Raw genomic sequence first — 18,776 nt, 5'->3', positions numbered from 1 at the left:
CTGTAGGATTGTTTTCCATCCTTTAACTTTGAGTCTATTTTTATTTTTTATACCTAAATGTGTTTCCTGTAGACAGCAAAAAGTTAGGTTTCGTTTCTTAATTCAGCCTGCGACTGTGTCTTTTTTTTTGAAGTTGTTTAGTCCATTTACATTTAGAGTTAATATTGATATGTTAGCATCTTTATTTGCCATTTTGTTTGTCTCTGATTTTATTTATTCTTTTAATACCTTTTTTTCCTTTTTTTTTGGTCTTCTTTTCGTTGTTATTCGTCCCTCTGAGGTTATGGCTTTAGGACCCCTTGTAGTATTTTTTGGAATGGGGGTTTAGTCGTAATGAAATTCCAGAGTTTCTATTTGTCTGGGAAGGTCCTTATTCTTTTTTCATAGAGGAAGGAGAGCTTTGCAGGATAGAGTATTCTCGGTTGGCATCTGTTTTCTTGGAGTCTGTTGACTATGTCCCTCCACTCTCTCCTTGCCCATAGCGTTTCTTCGGAGAGGTCTGATGTCAGTCTGATTGGTTTTCCTTTGAATGTTATCTGTTTCTTCCCTCTTGTCAGCTTCATTATTTTTTCCTTGTCTTGGATTCTTGGGAGCTTTACTATTATGTCTTGCTGTATTTTTCCTTTCATCGTGGAAGTTTGGTGTTCTTCTTGCTTCTTGTATATCAATTTTCAGCTCCTTCTTCACGTTTGGGAAGTTCTCATCAATTATCTCCTTGAATATTTTCTCTCTTCCTACATCTCTCTCGTCTCTCCTTCTGGGATTCCTATAACTCTTATATTTCCTTTCGTCATGGAGTCAGATAGCTCCCGAAGTCTTTCTTTGGTCTTTTTCCTTCGTACTTCTCTTTCCTTTTCTGTTTTGGTTCTTTTTATTTCTGTGTCTTCAAGAGTACTTATTCGTTCTTCCATTTCATTGCTTTTCCCAGAGTTCTTTAGCGCCTCCATTAATTCTTTGATCTCCTGCATTTCTTTTACTTCCCTCTTTAGGGACTCAATTTCATTCTTCTGAGCATTGTTTTCCTTAATGACTTCCATCAATTTTTTCATCACGGCAATTTTAAATTCTTTTTCTGGAAGGCTCAGAATTTCTTCTAAGTCACCCCAGTTGCAAGCTGGTGTGCGTGTGGTGTGTCTTTTTTCTGAGGCGTTGCTACTTTGCTTGTAGTTTTTCTTTTCCCTGCTGTCTGTCTTCTAATTTGCCTTATGAGTTGGGACACTGTGCCGCTGGTACTGGCTGGCATCTTTTTGCTGTGTTCTTTCGGGAGTTTCAGAAACTGTCAATCCAAACGAGTCAAAAACTGTTATGCCAGAAGTCTAATGAGGCAGTGGTACTTTGAGTAGGTTAATGGTCACTGTCACAGAATCTCTTCTCCTTCTGTGTTTAGTTACAAATGTGCGTCTTGAAGTCCCACAGACTTCCTTGAAGTGGGGCAGCTGGATTGCACTCTGGGTTCCAAATCTCTGGATCCTCCTGTGGGCTCCGACTTCCTGCCAGGTGGGACCAGGCTTATGGGGGCCTTCAGCTCACCTCTGACTGCACAGGGAATCTTCTCCCTCTGGCTCAACGGGGAGCCTTCTTCCAGATTAAAGCAGTCTTTATTGAAGAAAGGTCCCTGTTCTAAAATGGTGCTTTGGAGACAGGCACACTCTTCCGTGCACCTGGTCTGCCCCTGCTGTGGGTGCCTGTTCTCCGTCTGGGTTTGGACTGCTGGCCTGAAAGGGCCTGGCGTGGGCAAACTTCCCAGCTTACCTCTGGCTCCTCTGGGAGCCTTCTGCCGGTTTCAAGCAGTCTTTATTGAAGAAAGGTCCCTATTCTAAAATGGCAATTCGGAGACAGACACACTCTCCCGCACGCTGGATCTGCCCTGGCCGTGGGTGCCCGCTCCCCCTCTGGGCTTGGACTGCTGGTTAGAAGGGGCCTGGCTTGGGCGAACATCCCAGCTCACCTCTGATTCCTCCAGGAGTCTTCTGCCAAATTCAAGCAGACTTTACTGAAGAAGTGTCCCTATTCTAAAATGGCGATTCGGAGACAGGCACACTCTTCCACGCGTCCGGTCTGCCCCAGCCGTGGGTGCCTGCTCCCCCTCTGGGCTCGGACTGCTGGTCAGAAGGGGCCTGGCTTGGGTGAACTACCCAGCTCACCTCTGACTCCTCTGGGAGCCTTCTGCTGGTTTCAAACAGTCTTTACTGAAGAAAGGTCCCTATTCTATGGGGTGTTGGTGATTTTTTTTCTAGTCGCTATGTGGCGCCAGAGATAACTCCTAGTGTCCTTGGGGAGCTGTTTTTTTTACCCAGTGGGACAGGGGAACAGAATGGGAGTGGTGGGGAAAGCCTCAATGGCTTTGGGGTGCTGTGTCTGCCTTGTGCCCCACCGTCGTGGGGATCCCACACCCCGAATTTCGTGCCCTAGGTCTCAGTTCCAAAGCCCTCAGGTCCAGGACACCAGCTGTAGCCCAGTTCAGTGTCCACAGAAATGGCGCCTTTTACACCCTGCTCCCGCATCTGGGCGCCTGGTTTCTGATTACTCAGTGAGGGACTTTCACCTCAGTGAGGGCCCCCACGCATCTCCCCACAAGCCTTGGTCGCAGGCGCAGGGACCTGGGCAGCCGCCATCCGCATATCCTTTTCAAGCACGCTGCTTTTCCACTTAAGCTTACCGGCTGGCCTGGGGCTGTGTGTAGGTCTCCTGGAGTCTTTGTTTTTCTCTAATGGCTCCTGGAGCCGTTCGCTTACCTCCACGGTGAATCCTGCAGGGTTCTCCACAGCTCCATTTCACGGAGTGTGATGGCTGAAATAGTTCCTCTCCACTCACAGTCTCGCTTGATGTGTAGTTTGTTCTTGTTGGTTGTTTCAGTTTTTTTGTTTTTTCCTCCTTTCTGTTGGTCGGAGAGTGCTGACTTTGTGGGGGAGGGTAGCAGGGTTCTGAGCTTTCCTCCCTTCTAGTCCTCTTTTATGGCAACTTTCTTCTTTGGGCAGTTTGCTGGAGCCACCCGTTTATCTTCTGTGTCCCAGTTCTCACTGTGACCTGCCGCTTTTCTTCCCTATTAATTTTTTTTTAATGGGAGATCTTACTCGCAACATTTCCTCACCACCATGTTGATGTCTCATCCTGGGTTTTGTTTTCTAATCCAACCAGCCACTCATTGCCTTTTGATTATTGAGTTCAGTTCATTTACATTTCAGGTGATTATTGATATTTTAGGATTTGCTACTTTCATTTTGTTTTTCATTTTCTAATTCTTTTTTTTCCCTCAGTTTCTTTATGGATCTCTCTTTGATTTAGATAGCAGAACACCTTTCAACATTTCTCATAGGGGAGATCAAGTGTTGTCAAGTTCCTTCAGTCTTTGTCTTTTCTGAAGGATAGGCATATAGGATATTGCATTCTTAGCTAGCATTTTTTAATCTTTGAATTTTTTTATCATTTCATTCTCACTTTAAGAGTTTCTTCTGAAAAGTCTGGTGAACCTGATAGTTCTTTTATAAGTCACCTCCTTTTCTCCCTAACCACCTTCATGTTCTTTGTCTTTCACTCTTGGTAATTACACTACTGTGTAGCTTAGTGTGTCACTGTATTTAGATAACTAGATCTTCCTTGCTTTGTGACTTTTTGTATTTAGTTCCTTTCCCAGGTTTGGGAAATTTTCACCTGTGATTTCTTTAAGTTGTCCGTCCCCTTCTTCATCTCTTCCCCATCTTCATTATTGTTACGTTGTCTTTCCTGATGGGTATTTCTTGATGTTTTTCTGCATTTTTTTCCACTTGTTTTTCTCCATCCTCTAACACGTGGGCCCTTTGAACATTATTATCTTTGAGGTCACTGATATCCTCCATTTGATCTATTCTGCTTCCTTAGCTTTTTCTAGAGGTATTTTTCCCCCTTCATTATATTTTCATTGGATAAATCTTGGCTTACGACTATATATATACGATTTAAGTCTATATTGAACTCTATACATCCTGAATCTCTATTTTCTTATTTAAAGCTTCAATTTATATTTTCTGTTTGTGAATTTTCTGTGCTCATATGTTTTTGTTGTATCTCCTTGACTCTTCTGAGTTTTATTTCTTTAAGTTGCCTTTTTGCATATTTTCTTCTTTGATTTTCTTTATTATAGCAATTTTGAACTCTCTGACATAGGAAAGTATAATCTTCCATATTTTTGTGGTTGGATTTGACAGTGGTTGTCTTATTGTACTGTCATAGTCTCTTGAGTCTATCAGAGCCAAGTGTTGAATTTTTTTACCTGTCCATTTTGCTGCTTTAAGTTTTCCTGAATTTTTGAAACACATAGTAATAACCTAGAGAATTGCACTACTTTTTCCATTCCTGCAATTGGAGCGTGTTTTTTTTTTTTTTCTTCATTTATTTTACTTTTTTTTTGGATCATGCTATTTTCTGTAGTTATTTAAGACCTGTTTTTTCTTTCTTTCCTTTTTTTAAAAAAAAAATTTTAAAAGAACAGGTTTATTAGTAAAAGTTGTAAATAAAAAGGATAAACACCTGCTTAGTTACAGACAGGCAGGAAGGAGAGCTGCCTGAAAACTTTTTTTAGTTGCAGAGTCAGAGTGGTTCAGAGAGAGTTAGGGTGATCTAGGAATTGTGGGGAATATGCTGCAAGGGAGGTTTTGTTTGTGGCACTACCGATACCTATCCTCTGTGGGTTCTAGATATGAGACTTAGACTCTGCAATCTGTGTATAGTCTGTGTTGTCATGTGCTGTCCTTACTAGGAAGCCAACAAAATTGGAGAACTCCAATTCCTCATCAAGTTTCCCTTACTCATATTCTTGCCTCCACTCTGCATTGCTTTCTTCTCCTTAGGGCTCCTGGCTTAGCCCAGCTATCTGTGTACCCACTTGGACCACACCTCTAGGCATTTTTCTCCACCTATCTTCTGTTGGAGGATGACTTTTCTCTTTGTTTTCTGTTTAGTGTATGTTGGTGTCTGATGTTTAAGGAGTATTCCAGTTTCATCCAAGCCATAGGATTCTCTTGTGTAGGCTCCCTCTGGTCAACTTATTAGGTGTTCCTCAGGAGTGAAGCAAGGAGCCAGAGAACCTCGGTAGCCATCTTAATTATGTCTCTCTGTAATTCTTTCAATTTATATTTTAAGGATATTTGGAAAAAGAATCCAAGGAGAAAGAAGAGAAAATAAATAAGATAAAACTGGTTGCAGTAAAGGCAAAGAAAGAGTTAGATTCTAGCAGAAAAGAGGTAAGGTGACTTAAAAATGTATGATTCAAGGAACTTATATTTTAGAAAACCAGGGGATTTTTCTATCTGTAAAAACAAACTCTTTATTGTGTATTTTAAAAAGTCCCAGACTCTACGGGAAGAACTTGAATCTGTACGATCAGAGAAGGATCAGTTGTCTATTTCCATGAGAGATCTCATTCAAGGAGCAGAAAGCTATAAGGTAAGAATAGTTATTTCAGTAACAAATTACATCTGTAACTTCTTTTTTTTTTTTAAAGATGTATTTATTTATACAAGAACTGGGGGTACAGTTAGAGGCACGGCGGGTGAGAGAATTCACCAGAGACAGAGCGGGGAGCAGAACAGGCAGATGGGCCAAAGAAGCACCTCCCACTGAGGGGAGCAGTGGGCGAGGCAGGAGAGGTCTGCTGGCCATGTGGGTTTCTCCCTGGCCGGCCGGGAATGAAACCCGCGCTGCAGAGGCTGCAGACAGCTTCACAGTGCAGCGCTCAACCCTCTGCGCCACCAGGGAGGCCCTACATCTGTAACTTCTAAGTGCGAAAATATATCTACAAAGAATTTATAACTTCTTTAATAAGTCACCTTACATTTCTTAGTAACTTTTCCTATTTTTTTAATCAATGTGATGTTATCCTCGTATCAGATTTTTATGTATTTCAGCTTTAAATAGTGCCTTCAAGTTACTGATTTTTAAGAGTAAAATTCTGTTATTTTCTGATAAAATTAATGACAAAAATTATTTATTACAGAATTACTTAATATTCTGGTTAAGTGAAAAACATATCTAGCAATTGAATGTCATATTCCCAAAACTTAAGAGAGAAATCGCCAGCCAAGAATACTCAATTGGCAAATTCTACTTAAGATATAGGGGAGAAATAGGGCCACCCTGATGGCGCAAGGGGTTAATTCTTAGCATTAAGAAGCTATCCACAGCTTCTGCAGCACAAGTTCAATCTTCAGCCAGGGAGCTGACCCACATGGCACAGCAGACCTCTCCTGTCTTGCCCACTGCTCCCCCAGCAATGTATTTCAGTCAGTCTACCTGTTCTGCTCCCCACTCTGTCTCTAGTGAAACCTTTCACCACCCTGCACCTCTGGCCTACACCCCAGCTTATATGCAAAATTAAATAAATCTTAAAAAAACTTACCCAAAATAATGAGTCCTGAACCAGATACTTCACAAGTGAATTCTGCCAAACCTTCAAAGATGGTTTGTCATCTGATTTTATCATGATAATAAAGATTATCATACCTGTTCAAACTTTCAAAAAATTGAAAAAGAAGGAATACTTCAAAATACTTCTCTTAAGGCCAACATTACTACCAAAATCAAAAAGGACAACACAAAAAAGAAAATTACAGACCAATATCACTAATGAACACAGACACAAAAATCCTGGACAAAATCCTAGCAAACCATATCCGACAATGCATTAAAAAGATCATACACAACAACCAAGTGGAACTCATCTGAGATACACAAGGATGGTTCAGCATCTGAAAATCAGTAAACGTAATTCACATAAAAAGAAAAATAAAAACTATATGATCATATCAGTAGATGCTGTGAAAACATTTGCTAAAGTTCAACATCCATTTATAGCAAATGCCCTTGAAAACCTTGGGATAAAAGAAACATAACTCTAGCAGAATAAAATCCATATATGACAAACCTACAGCTAGTATTATTCTCAATGGTGAAAACCCAAATGCCTTTCCACTAAGATCTGGTACGCAACAAGGACATCCTCTCTCATCACTGGAGATAGATTAAAAAGGAATCCCAATTAAGGAAGAAGTTATTATTTGTTGACGACATAATAAATGTACATAGAAACTCTCAAGATTCTATAGAAAAACTAATGGAAACAGTTTAGCAACGTGACAAGGTATAAAATCAACACATATAAATCAGTTTCCTTTCTGTATATGAAAAATGAGATAGAAGAGAAAGAAACTAAGAAAGCGATCCCATTTACTGTTGCACACAAAAAATTTAAATACTTAATGAGTAAACCTAACAAAGGTGGTAAATGATTTATATAAAGAAAACTATAAGAGATTGTTGAGAAATAGAAGACACAAAGAAATGGAAAAATATTCCTTGCTCATGGATTGAAAGAATCAACATTGTCAGAATGGCTATTCAACCCAAAGCAATGTACAGATTCAATGCTATCCCCCAAAAAATCAATGATATTTTCAAACAATTGTAATAAATACTACTGAAATTCATATGGTATCACAAAATACTGAAATAAAAAAAAAAACAATATTACAAAGAAGAGAATGAAGGTATCACATTTCCAGACCTCAAGTTACATTATAAAGTGATGGTAATTAAAGCAGCCTGGTACTGGAAATTAAAGACACAGAGACCAATGTAGTAGAATTGAGAGTCCAGAAATAAACCCACTCATATTTGGACTATTAACGTATGACAAAAGAGCCAAAAACATCTGCTGGAAGGATAGCCTCTTCAATAAATGGTGTTGGGAGATCTGGACAGCTGCATGCAAAAGAATGAAACTAGACCACAATCTCACACCATAGACCAGAATCAACTAAAAGTTAATCAAAGACCTGGATGTAAAATATGAAACCATAAAATGCATAGAAGAAAACCCAGGTAAATAAACTTTAGTGGTGCCTTTAGATATTTGTCCCCAACAGCAAGGAATACAAGGAAGTATAAGCAAGTGGGACTACATCAAACCAAAAAGCTTCTGTACAGCAAAAGAAACCATAACTAGAATGAAAAGACACCGTACTCAATGGGAGAATTTATTTGCAAAATATGTATCTGATTAAGGATTTATATCAAAGTTATACAAAGAATTCATAAAACTATAAAAACAAAGACAATAACCCAATTAAAAAGTGGACAAAGGAACTAAATAGACACTTCTCCAAAGAAGACATTCAGGTAGCCAGCAGGCACGTGAAAGAATATTCACTATCACTCAATAATTAGAGAAATGGCAGATCAAGACCCAATGAGATACCACCTCAAAACTCTGAGAATGCCCATATCAAAAAGACCAGAAACAAGTGCTGGTGAGGATGTGGGGTAAAGGAAAGTCTCCTACACTGCTGATGAGAATGAAAATTGGTCCAGCCCTTATGGAAAGCAGTGGCAGTACCTCAAAACATTAAAAATGGATCTGCCATTTGACCCAGTAATTCCACTCCTAGGTATCTACCCCAGAAATTCAAAAACACTAATTTAAAAGGAAACTTGCACTCCGATGTTTTTTCAGAATTATTTACTATATCTAAATTATGAAAACAACCAAAGTGCCCTAGAACAGATGAATGGATTAAGAAGATGTAGTGTATACACAGTGGGATATTGCTCTTTAATCATACGGTATTGGGCCTCCCCCGTGACGCAGCGGTTGAGCGCTGAGTTGCGAAGCTGCCCACAGCCTCTGCAGTGCTGGTTCGATCCCCGGGTTGATCCCCAGTCGCCGGGCGAGGGTCCCACATGGCACGCAGACCTCTCCTGCCACCCGCTGCTCCCCTCAGCAGTGTACTTCGTCAGTCTGCCTGCTCTGCTCTCCTCTCTGGCTCTGGTGAATTCTCTCACCCTCCCGTGCTTCTGACTGTACCCAGTGCTTATATAAATAAATAAATAAATAAATAAACAAATAAATAAATAAATAAATAAATCTTTTAAAAAAAAATCATGCAGTATTAACTCATGCCATTTGAAGCAACATGGATAAAACTTGAAATGATAATGCAAAGTGAAATAAGTCAGCAAGAGAGAGAAATACCAGATGGTGTCACTAACATGTGGAATGTAAAGTAACAAAACTCAAAAGTCAGATAAAGGCAAGCTGAAAAATTAACCCTTGATAGCTGACTACATAACTGAAGCACTAAAGGGGGCTAGGAGGTGGGAGGAAGGAATTGTGGAGGGGTGAGACCAAAGGAGCTGTTATGTAGCACAGAGGCTGATCTGGACATTCTGTTGTTTTGTTTTGTTTTTTACATTCTGTTCTTAATTAGGGGCCAACTCTATTTAAATAAAGTCTTGCCCTATATTCTGTATTTTTAAAATTTTCCCCTTTAATAGATTCTTCCTCATACTAAAAGTCATCAGAATTATGCTTATTGTAATAATGTAATATGCCAATTAGGTATTATATCAAATGTTGAACTTGGATAAATGTTAAGTTTCCAGTATGAACTCAAAAAACTTATGTCGAGATGAATGTATAATAATACCCTAAAGTTAAGTCCTTTTGTCTTTCTTTGAAGAATCTCCTATTAGAATATGATAAGCAGTCGGAACAGTTGGATGTGGAAAAAGAACGTGCTAATAATTTTGAGCGTCATATAGAAGACCTTACAAGACAATTAAAGAATTCAGCTGCTCAGGTAACTTTAAATCAAATAAATGCAGACATTAAAATCTTTCAATTTCAATATTTATTGCATGGAGAAACTAAAACTATGGTGTCGGATGGTATTTTTTTGTTTTTTCCACTATTGGGAGAAAAATGTGACAAAATAACTATATAACCATCCTAATATACTTGTTGTTCTTATCTCAGTTCCCCTAGAGTATTTGTTTTTATTTCCTTTTTTTGCCTTTTCCTCTGCCAGCATTGTTAGTGTCTTGTAATGTTTACCAAATTAATATCAACAGTGAGACTATATAAACTTATTCTTGATTTTGCATTGTCATCTCTGGAATTGATTTTGAAATCTTCGCTTTTCATATATGCCAACGTTCTTACTTTAATGTACCATTTTATTCTTACTCTTATGTATATATTTCTTGCATGTTTACAGTAATGAAACATTTATCATTCTAGTGTGAAAAATTAACATCTGATAATGAAGATCTCCTTGCTCGTATTGAGACACTACAGTCTAATGCCAAGTTATTAGAAGTCCAGATTTTAGAAGTCCAGAGAGCCAAAGCAATGACCGACAAAGAGTTGGAATCTGAAAAACTCCAAAAAGAGAAGAAGATAAAGGTAAAATAGACTTATGGGATTAATTCCCATTATGTTGTGATGCTTTTCATCAAAATACTTAAATGAAGCAAACACTTGCTAGTGATTATTCTTGTGAATATAGCAGAATTCATTAATTAATGTACATCAACTATGAATTTAAGAATTTAAACTATGATTTTGGGGTATATATTTTTTAAGTAATGGAATTTTTCCAAACTTTGCATTTTAATATATCATATTTTTTTTTTGTTGTTAGCCCCTTACAAATAACCTTTTTTAATGTGATTGGCTGAGGTGGGGCTTTATTTTAATTTTAGGAACATGCTCTTTCTGTAAGTGAATTTGAAGAACTTCAGCAACAACTTCAAAAGGAAAAGAAACAGCTTCAGAAAACCATGCAAGAATTAGAGCTGGTTAGAAAGGTAAATTTAAATACCAGACTCAAAACTGATGCCAGTATTCACATTGTTACATTTCTATAAGCATAAAAAAGAAATGTTTTAATAACAAGGTTATTTGTGGAATCAGAATAATCATTTGTAAATTGCTTGTCTTAAAATTGAAAATGTGGGTCTCCCCAGTGGCACAGGGCTGTGAAGCTTTCTGCAGTCCCTGCAGCGCAGGTTCGTTCCGGGCTGGCCAGGGAGATTCCCATATAGCACAACAGACCTCTCCTGTAGTGCCTGCTGCTCCCCTCAGCAGTGCTTTCCGTCCATCTGCCTGTTTCTGTCCATCTGCCTGTTCTGCTCCCCATTCTGTCTCTGGTGAATCCTCTCACTCTTCCATGCCTCTGGCCTGTACCCCAGCTATTGTATAAATAAAAAATAAATCTTTAAAAAAAAAATTGAAAATGTGACTTATTTCTGAGTGCCTGTATTTCCTGAAAAATCTAGACTCAGAAATTACTCAACTTTTCTTACACATAATTGTTGCATGACAAATGAAGATTTAATTAATGCCAGTGTTGAAATTTATATTAAACTTTAGCTAATTTTTCTCTGCATTTTCTAAGATGAGGCTACAAAGAAAGGTACTGAAAGACCTTAAAATGTTAGTATTTTATTAGGAAGAGCTCCATAAGAGTAGAAACTACTAATTGTGATTCATGAAAATTACAGTAAAATATAATGAAAGTAAGAAGGTTGGATTGTAGGTAGTACTTTTATTTTATGAACTTATAAACTGGTGTCTAATTTTTTGTTTTTTCATTAATGTATAAACTTCCTATATTACCAAAGAGTATAGTTGAAACCTGTTTATTTCTGTGGTACCATTTAAGCAGTTTTACAAATGAAATTAACTAATCCACTGTTATGTGTGTCTTTTATTTATAATATTATTTATGATATGTGCAGGATGCCCAACAGACCACCTTGATGAATATGGAAATAGCTGATTATGAACGTTTGATGAAAGAACTAAATCAAAAATTAACTAATAAAAACAGCAAAATAGAAGATTTGGAACAAGAAATAAAAATTCAGAAACAGAAACAGGAAACCTTGCAAGAAGAAATGAGTGAGTAAAACAAAATTCCCTTTAACTTAAAATAATTTCATTATAGCGCAGAACAGGGAAATAGTGTTAGTTGTACATTCCAGCAAGCCTTATATCCAGCCAGGTCTCTCACGCATTGCTAAACATTATTAAAGAGCACACTGTTTCTCTTTCATAGTCCAAGTTGGCGCTTGATGCATTCATTTTTTAAAAAACTGTTCTTATTATTTAAAGTACTTTTTAATATCCTTTGGATTTCTTCTTTGACCCATAAATTATTTAATAGTATATTATTTAATTCCTAAATATTTAAAGGAATGTTCCAGGTAATGATTTAATGATTTCTAACTTACTTTGTATTTAGAAATCATACTCAATGATTTCTTTTAAATGTATTGAATTTTGTTTTATGGTCAAGAATATTTCTTTTAGTAAATGTCCTTATGCATTTTAAAACAATTTGTTTAACTGTTATTAGATGTTGGACAGAGTTTTATGTAATGTCAGTTACATCAAAATTCTGAACTTAAATACATATACATTAAAAATTATTCTTGGTTTTCTCATCCTTTGTTGTTATGAAATGTTTTTTTCATCACTGGTAATACTCCTTTTTCTAAAATCCAACCTGATAATAATATTACTATAACTACTGTTGTTATTCACATAGCATGTCTTTTCCCATAATTTGGCTTTCAGTCTGTTTAAATCTAAGGTTTTTTTTTTTTTTTAATTAGCATACAGTTAAATCTTGCTTTTCTCTTTAAGCCGACAATCTCTATTTAACTGGAATATTTAAGCCATTTATTTTAACGTAATTGTTTATGCAATTTGATTTAAATCTTCCACCTTGTTGGTTGCTGTTTATCTTGGAATTTGTGTCCTTTTTCTGCATTTATTTCCTTTTGAATTAGTATTTTATCTGGTGCCATTTTGTCCTTTATTAGCTTCTTAGCTGTACCTTTTTGTTATTTTCTTACTGGTTGCTTTAGGGTTTATATACATGTTGAATTTATCACAGATTACAATAATCCCCTTTTATCTGCAGTTTTGCTTTCAGCATTTTCAGTTATTCTTTTTCAACCATGATCTGAAAATATTACAATACAATATAATACAATGAGATATTTTGAGAGGCAAACATCATGTTCACATAACTTTTATTGCAATTTAATGTTGTAATTATTCTGCTTTATTGGTTACTGTTAACCTCTTACTGTGCCTAATATATGTTATCACAGGATGTATATAAAACAAAACATGAAGTAGAGTTCAATACTATCCACAGTTTCAGGCATCCGTGGGTCTTGGGATGTATCTCTTGCAGAAAAGGGGGTACTACCATACTTTCAAGTAAATTATGCAACTTCATGTATAGTAAAAGAATCTTTTAGTAGTATATTTTCCTCCCCTTTTATTTATTTTGCTATTTTTGTCATTTTTTTACTTGAAAGCAGTTTTCTTTTAATGCAGAGTCAGCAAACCATGACCACCTGCCTGCTTTTGTAAATAAAAGTTTTGTTGAAGCACGGTCATGTCCATTTTTTGTGTCATCTGTGGCAAATTTTATGCTACAATAACATAGTTCAGTAATTTATATAGCCTTCAAGCCTATGATTTTTTTGGGGGGTGGGGGACTCTTTTTTTTAAAGATTTATTTATTTATGCATGTAAGAGCTGGGGTGTAGGTCAGAGGTGTGGGGGAGGGGTGTGTGAGAGAATTCACCAGACACAGACTGGGGAGCAGAACAGGCAGATGGACTGAAATACACTGCTGAGGGGAGCAGCAAGTAAGACAGGAGAGGTCCGCTATGTCTTGTGGGTTAACTCCCTGGCCAGGGATCGAACTCATGCTGCAGTGGCTTCATAGTGCTGAGACTTAGCCCCTGTCACCACCAGGGAGGCCCTGTGTTTTTGGGCTATTTTAAATGGTTACTAACTCCTGTTTAAAAGACATGAAAAATTAGAGAACTTGAAAGGAATAGTTACCTACATATACACTATTTCTAGTGCTCGTTATTCTTTCATGTATACACCAAATCTGTCCGATATTGCCTGAAGAAATTCCTCGGACTTAACTTATGTAGATTTATAGGCATTAAATCCTCTTATATTTTCTTTTTAAAATATCTTTAACCTGCCTTTATTTCAGAAAGATAATTTTGCCATATTGTAAAATTTTATAATCTTCCTTTGTTTTTTTCCTTGTTTGTATTCTACTCATGGTTTATTTAGCTTCTTGAATGCATGGGATTTAATAGACTTCTTTCAGTTTGGCAATTTTGACCATGATTTCCTTTAATATCTTTTGTCTAAACCCTCCTCCCTTTTGTTTCCTTGGCATTCACTTGACACACATTTTACCACTTGATACAGTCCCATAGGTCAGTGATGCTCTTCAGTTTTTCTCCTTCGTTTACATCCTGAACTGGTTTTGAATAATTTCTCTCTGCACTGTCTAATCTGTTAATCTCATCCAGTGACATTTTATATATATATATATATATATATATATATATATATTACATTCCTCATCTCTAGAAGTTCCGCTTGGGTTTTTTGTTTTTCATTTATCCTTCATTATGTCCATGTTTTCTGTCAATTTCTTAAGCATATTTAATAGTGGTTTTAATGTTGTGTGCTAATTCTACCATTTGTGTTATTTCTATTCCTCTATCTTTTTGTACAATATTTGATTTCTCCCCTCAGGTGTAGTTCCTGTAATTCTCCCACTCCCACCAACACAGCACCCATGAACCATCACAACAATCCCTTTGCTCTTCCATCTCCCTCTCCTGGGAAGTAATTTTTTTTAAAGATTTATTTATTTATGCAACAAGAACTGGGGTACAAGCCAAAGGTGTGGGGGGTGAGAGGATTTACCAGACACAGAATGAAGAACAAAACAAGCAGATGTACTGAAATAACACTGCTGAGGGGAGCAGCGAGCAAGTCAGGAGAGGTCTGCTGCACCATATGGGTAGCTCCCTGACCTGGGATCGAAATTGTGCTGCAGTGGCTGCGGATAGCTTCATAGGTTATGTCTTAACCCCTTGCACCACCAGGGAGGCCCTGGGAAGTAATTTTTAAGTTGGATTTGAGTTCTATATTGTTGAATACTAAATTTTTTTGTTTGCGTATTCATTTAAAGGAGTTAAGCTTTGCCAAGCATTCAAGTTATTTGTAGATCACTTTTATCCTTTTGTGACTTTTATTTTTTTTTAGCACAATGAGTGTCTTTCCTGTGGATTGAGTTACTACCAAGGTGGGGATCTTCTAGTGACTGTCCATGTAATCTTTTTACTCTATGAACAACTGATAAAATTGATAGCCCTGTGTGATCTCTGAGAATTACTCAGAGTAAAGCTCCTTACTCATTTCTGTTTCTCTAGCCAACTTTGCAAGACTGCCACTTTGTTTGGGATTCCTCTCCCTGTACCACAATCTAGAAGTTGCTTTTAGGCAGATAGCTTATTATAACAGAGCTCATCTTGTTTACCTCCCCCTTGGGGATTAGGTCCCTATACTTTTCATTGTTCATTGTCAGAAAATAGGCTTTTTTCTTAAATTTTGTTGAGTTTTCTAGTTGTTTACAACAGGAAGGTTAAATCTACAACCATTCCCTCTCTTGTGGCCAGAAACAGAGGTTCCATATAATAATTTGATGTGGCTACAAAGATATTACTCCATAACAAGATTTTAGATATAAATGATGAGGTAATGTATAAAAGGGAATACTGAGGCATAGGATGCCAGAGCAAAGAAATAGGAAAACTTACCTTTTAGAAGCAAGGTTAAGGGTTAACCCAGAAAAAAAAGCAAGTAGTCCAATAGAATGAAGTCCAACTGCTTTCTTTACCGACCTTCCCCTTCTACACCTCAGGTGTAGGTTCTGGCTCATATACCATTGGAACAGGCACACTATTCTTAGTAGTATAAATAAGTCACATTAAGGCAAACATGTTAGAGTAACATTGCTTTGATTTTTTTTTTCCCAGCATACAGCAGAATTAGGGTATGCATGCCTGAACTCCGGAAGGTGCAGTCGGTGTGGGGGGAAGGCAAGAACTTAGAGATAAAAATCTCTCATAAAAAAATTGCTTTTGTGGGCCTCCCCGGTGGCTCAGCGGTTGAGCGCTGGGTTGCAAAGCTGCCCGCAGCCTCTGCAGCGCCGGTTTGATTGCCTGCTGCTCCCCAGCCACCAGAGGAGGATCCCACATGGCGCGCAGACCTCTCCTGCTGCCCACTGCTCCCCTCAACAGTGTGCTTTGGTCCTTCTGCCTGCTCTGCTCCCCGCTCTGGCTCTGGTGAATTCTCTCACCCTCCTGCGTTTCTGACTGTACCCAGTGTTTGTATAAATAAATAAATAAAAATAAATCTTTAAAAAAAAATTGCATTTGGGGCCTCCCTGGTGACGCAAAGGCTTAAGACGCAACCTATGAAACTAGCCGCAGCCACTGCAGCACAGGTTCGATCCCTGGCTAGGGAGCTGCCCACATGGCACAGCAGACCGCTCCTGACTGGCTTGCTGCTCTCCTCAGCAATGTGTTTCAGTCATTATCTGTTCTGCTCCCCACTCTGTCTCTGGTGAGTCCTTTCACCCTCCACAACTCTGGCCTGTACCCCAGTTCTTGTATGCATAAATAAATAAATCTTTAAAAAAAATTGCTTTTGATTTATAGGAGATTATCTTCAGGGACTCTTATCTCTTTTAAGGTGAAAGTTCTGTTCAGTATCTCAGGCAAACTGCAGGGTGCCTTCATAATGAGCGCTTTGTGATATTCTGACTCAAACCTCTGCAGCTTATTTTATTTTTTCCTTCGTGTCCAAACTTTACTAAGTTTATCCCACATTTGTGAGGGATACTTCATTTATCTGGGAGAAGGATGTATGAGAGAATATTTTCAGCATTTTTTTTAAAGATTTATTTATTTTTTTTATATTCCCCATACATTTGCACCCCCCCTTATTTTGACCCTAATCCCTCCTCTCCCCGTCTCCCCGCCATAGTGTGTCTCTGGTTTATAGTTGTTTGTTGATTTGGATTTTTTCTTTATTATAGTTATTCTTGTTCCTGGTCCCTTATTTAAGTTTTCTAGATTCCTGCTATGAGTGAGACCATCTGGTATTTTTCTTTTTCTTTCTGGCTTATTTCGCTGAGCATGATCCCTTCCAGCGCCATCCATGTTGCTGCAAATTGCATGTGTTTATCTTTTTTGATTGTCATGTAATATTCTATTGTGTATATATATACCACATCTTCTTGATCTAGTCATCTATTTCTGGGCATTTGGGTTGTTTCCAAAGCTTAGCTATTGTAAATAGTGCTGCTATAAACATAGGGGTGCAGGTGCCCTTTTGAATTAATGTTTCTGTGTCATTTGGGTTTTATAAAGGGAACACTGTATCATATGGAGCAGTGGTCCCAGAGCTGGTTTGATTGTCACACAGTATGCAAAAAGCCTTTTAGAAAGCCAGGCTCGGATATAGAAAATCAGAATATTAAAGGGTTAGGCCTTGAAAATCTCTTTTCAAAAGGTTTGTGTGTTGTTTTTGAAGTTAGCAGCTAGCTTAGGAATAGCAAACATTGAGAAACAGCAAAAGTTAAAAGTACTAAATTAGTACATGGTATTCAGTAAGAGTTTATTGTACATATAAAAACAGTTCGGAACTGGAACCTTTCAAAGACTAACAGCTCCAGGGCATGATAGACTATTACCAATGACTATCAAAGTGGAAATGAAGAAGTTGTTTAACCTTTACAATAATTGTTACAGTAGACAAGTGTTATTATACCATTTTTTAAGAAGATATTCTAAGTTTCTTTTATCATTATTGGGGCATTTAAAAGAAGCAATCCAGGGCCTCCCCTGCTGGCGCAGGCAGTTGAGCACAGCGCTGTGAAGCTGTCCGCAGCCTCTACAGCGCCAGTTCGATCCCAGCCAACTGGCGAGGGTCCCACATGGCATGACAGACCTCTCCTGTCTCACCCGCTGTTCCCCTCAGCAGTGTATTTCGTCAGTCTGCCTGTTCGGTTGCCCGCTCTGTCTCTGGTGAATCCTCTCACCCTCCCGAGCATCTGGCCTGTGTACCCTGGTTCTTGTATAAATAAATCTTTAAAAAAAAAAAAAATAAAAAATAAAAAAAATAAGCAGTTCAGGATAACAAGTTAACATTGGAGAATAAACTAAGTTTTGCTTATGTGGCTTAAATGGTTTTATCTGTTCAGGAAAATCTCAAGTACAGTCCCCATTTTGTATTTATAACTTAAGGAACCACTGATAAGTAGGACTCAGTGGCATAGCATTATTAAATAAAATGACAAATCTTTAATGACTGTTTCATAATGCAACATCATTTTTATCAGCCTGTGACCAAATCAGAGCTCAGTTAGGATGAGTTCATGATTAAACAAATCAATAAATCTTAAGTTGGCAGAGTTCTGGTCATCTACCTATATCCAGAGATAAAATTTAGAATATCCAGATAACTGAATGTATTGTATAGTTCCCAGGTAACTATACCTCTGTCACTCACTTTTCATATTTTCAACTGCATTCTTGGTACAAATTGAACGACAGAGTTTTAGGTTATATTCCTGCAGTGCAAATATTTGGTTTTATGAATTGATAAATTCACATATATTTGATCTAGTGCCTGAAAGTCTTGCTACCTTGAAGAAACTGAAGAGGTGCTTATTTAGGAAGCTTCCTACTTCTTACTTGATAAGTACAGAAAAGAGTGGTACAGGCAGTGAGTGCTGAGAGTTCAGAGACGGGGAGATTCTATAGACCAACAATGAAAAGTGGAGCCTGAGTTGAGCCTTAAAGGTAAGGCTTAGAGAGAAAGCGCAGATTGGGAAAGGATATTCATTTCTATAGCCATGATAATGAGCAAAAATTAAATAATATTACTTTGGAACTTTGACATTTTGAGTCAAAGACTTGACTTAATCGGTTAGAGAGAAGTAAAGTATAATTGGTATGATATTTTTGATCCAGTTCATGAAGTAGATGAATAGCAAAATGTATTTGGATACCTTTTAAAGAGGGTGGGAAGATTAAACTGCTTCCTGTATTAG

General features: G+C 37.7%; 1 protein-coding gene across 1 annotated transcript in view; it reads left to right on the top strand.

Annotated features, from left to right (window-relative positions):
• The window catches only part of GCC2 (GRIP and coiled-coil domain containing 2), a 72,198-nt gene that overhangs the window by 28,722 nt on the left and 24,700 nt on the right, over window positions 1-18,776 (top strand). Inside the window, exons 8-13 of the mRNA XM_037527407.2 lie at window positions 5,119-5,219; window positions 5,323-5,421; window positions 9,492-9,611; window positions 10,052-10,216; window positions 10,516-10,620; window positions 11,554-11,716. Coding sequence (XP_037383304.1) covers window positions 5,119-5,219; window positions 5,323-5,421; window positions 9,492-9,611; window positions 10,052-10,216; window positions 10,516-10,620; window positions 11,554-11,716 — 753 coding nt within the window. The remainder of the gene's footprint in view (window positions 1-5,118; window positions 5,220-5,322; window positions 5,422-9,491; window positions 9,612-10,051; window positions 10,217-10,515; window positions 10,621-11,553; window positions 11,717-18,776) is intronic.

This window comes from Talpa occidentalis, unplaced genomic scaffold, assembly GCF_014898055.3.
Source record: "Talpa occidentalis isolate TD23 unplaced genomic scaffold, MPIMG_talOcc4v2.1 talOcc4.5, whole genome shotgun sequence".
NCBI classification, from domain to species: domain Eukaryota; kingdom Metazoa; phylum Chordata; class Mammalia; order Eulipotyphla; family Talpidae; genus Talpa; species Talpa occidentalis.
This window is presented reverse-complemented; position numbering and strand designations above follow the sequence as displayed.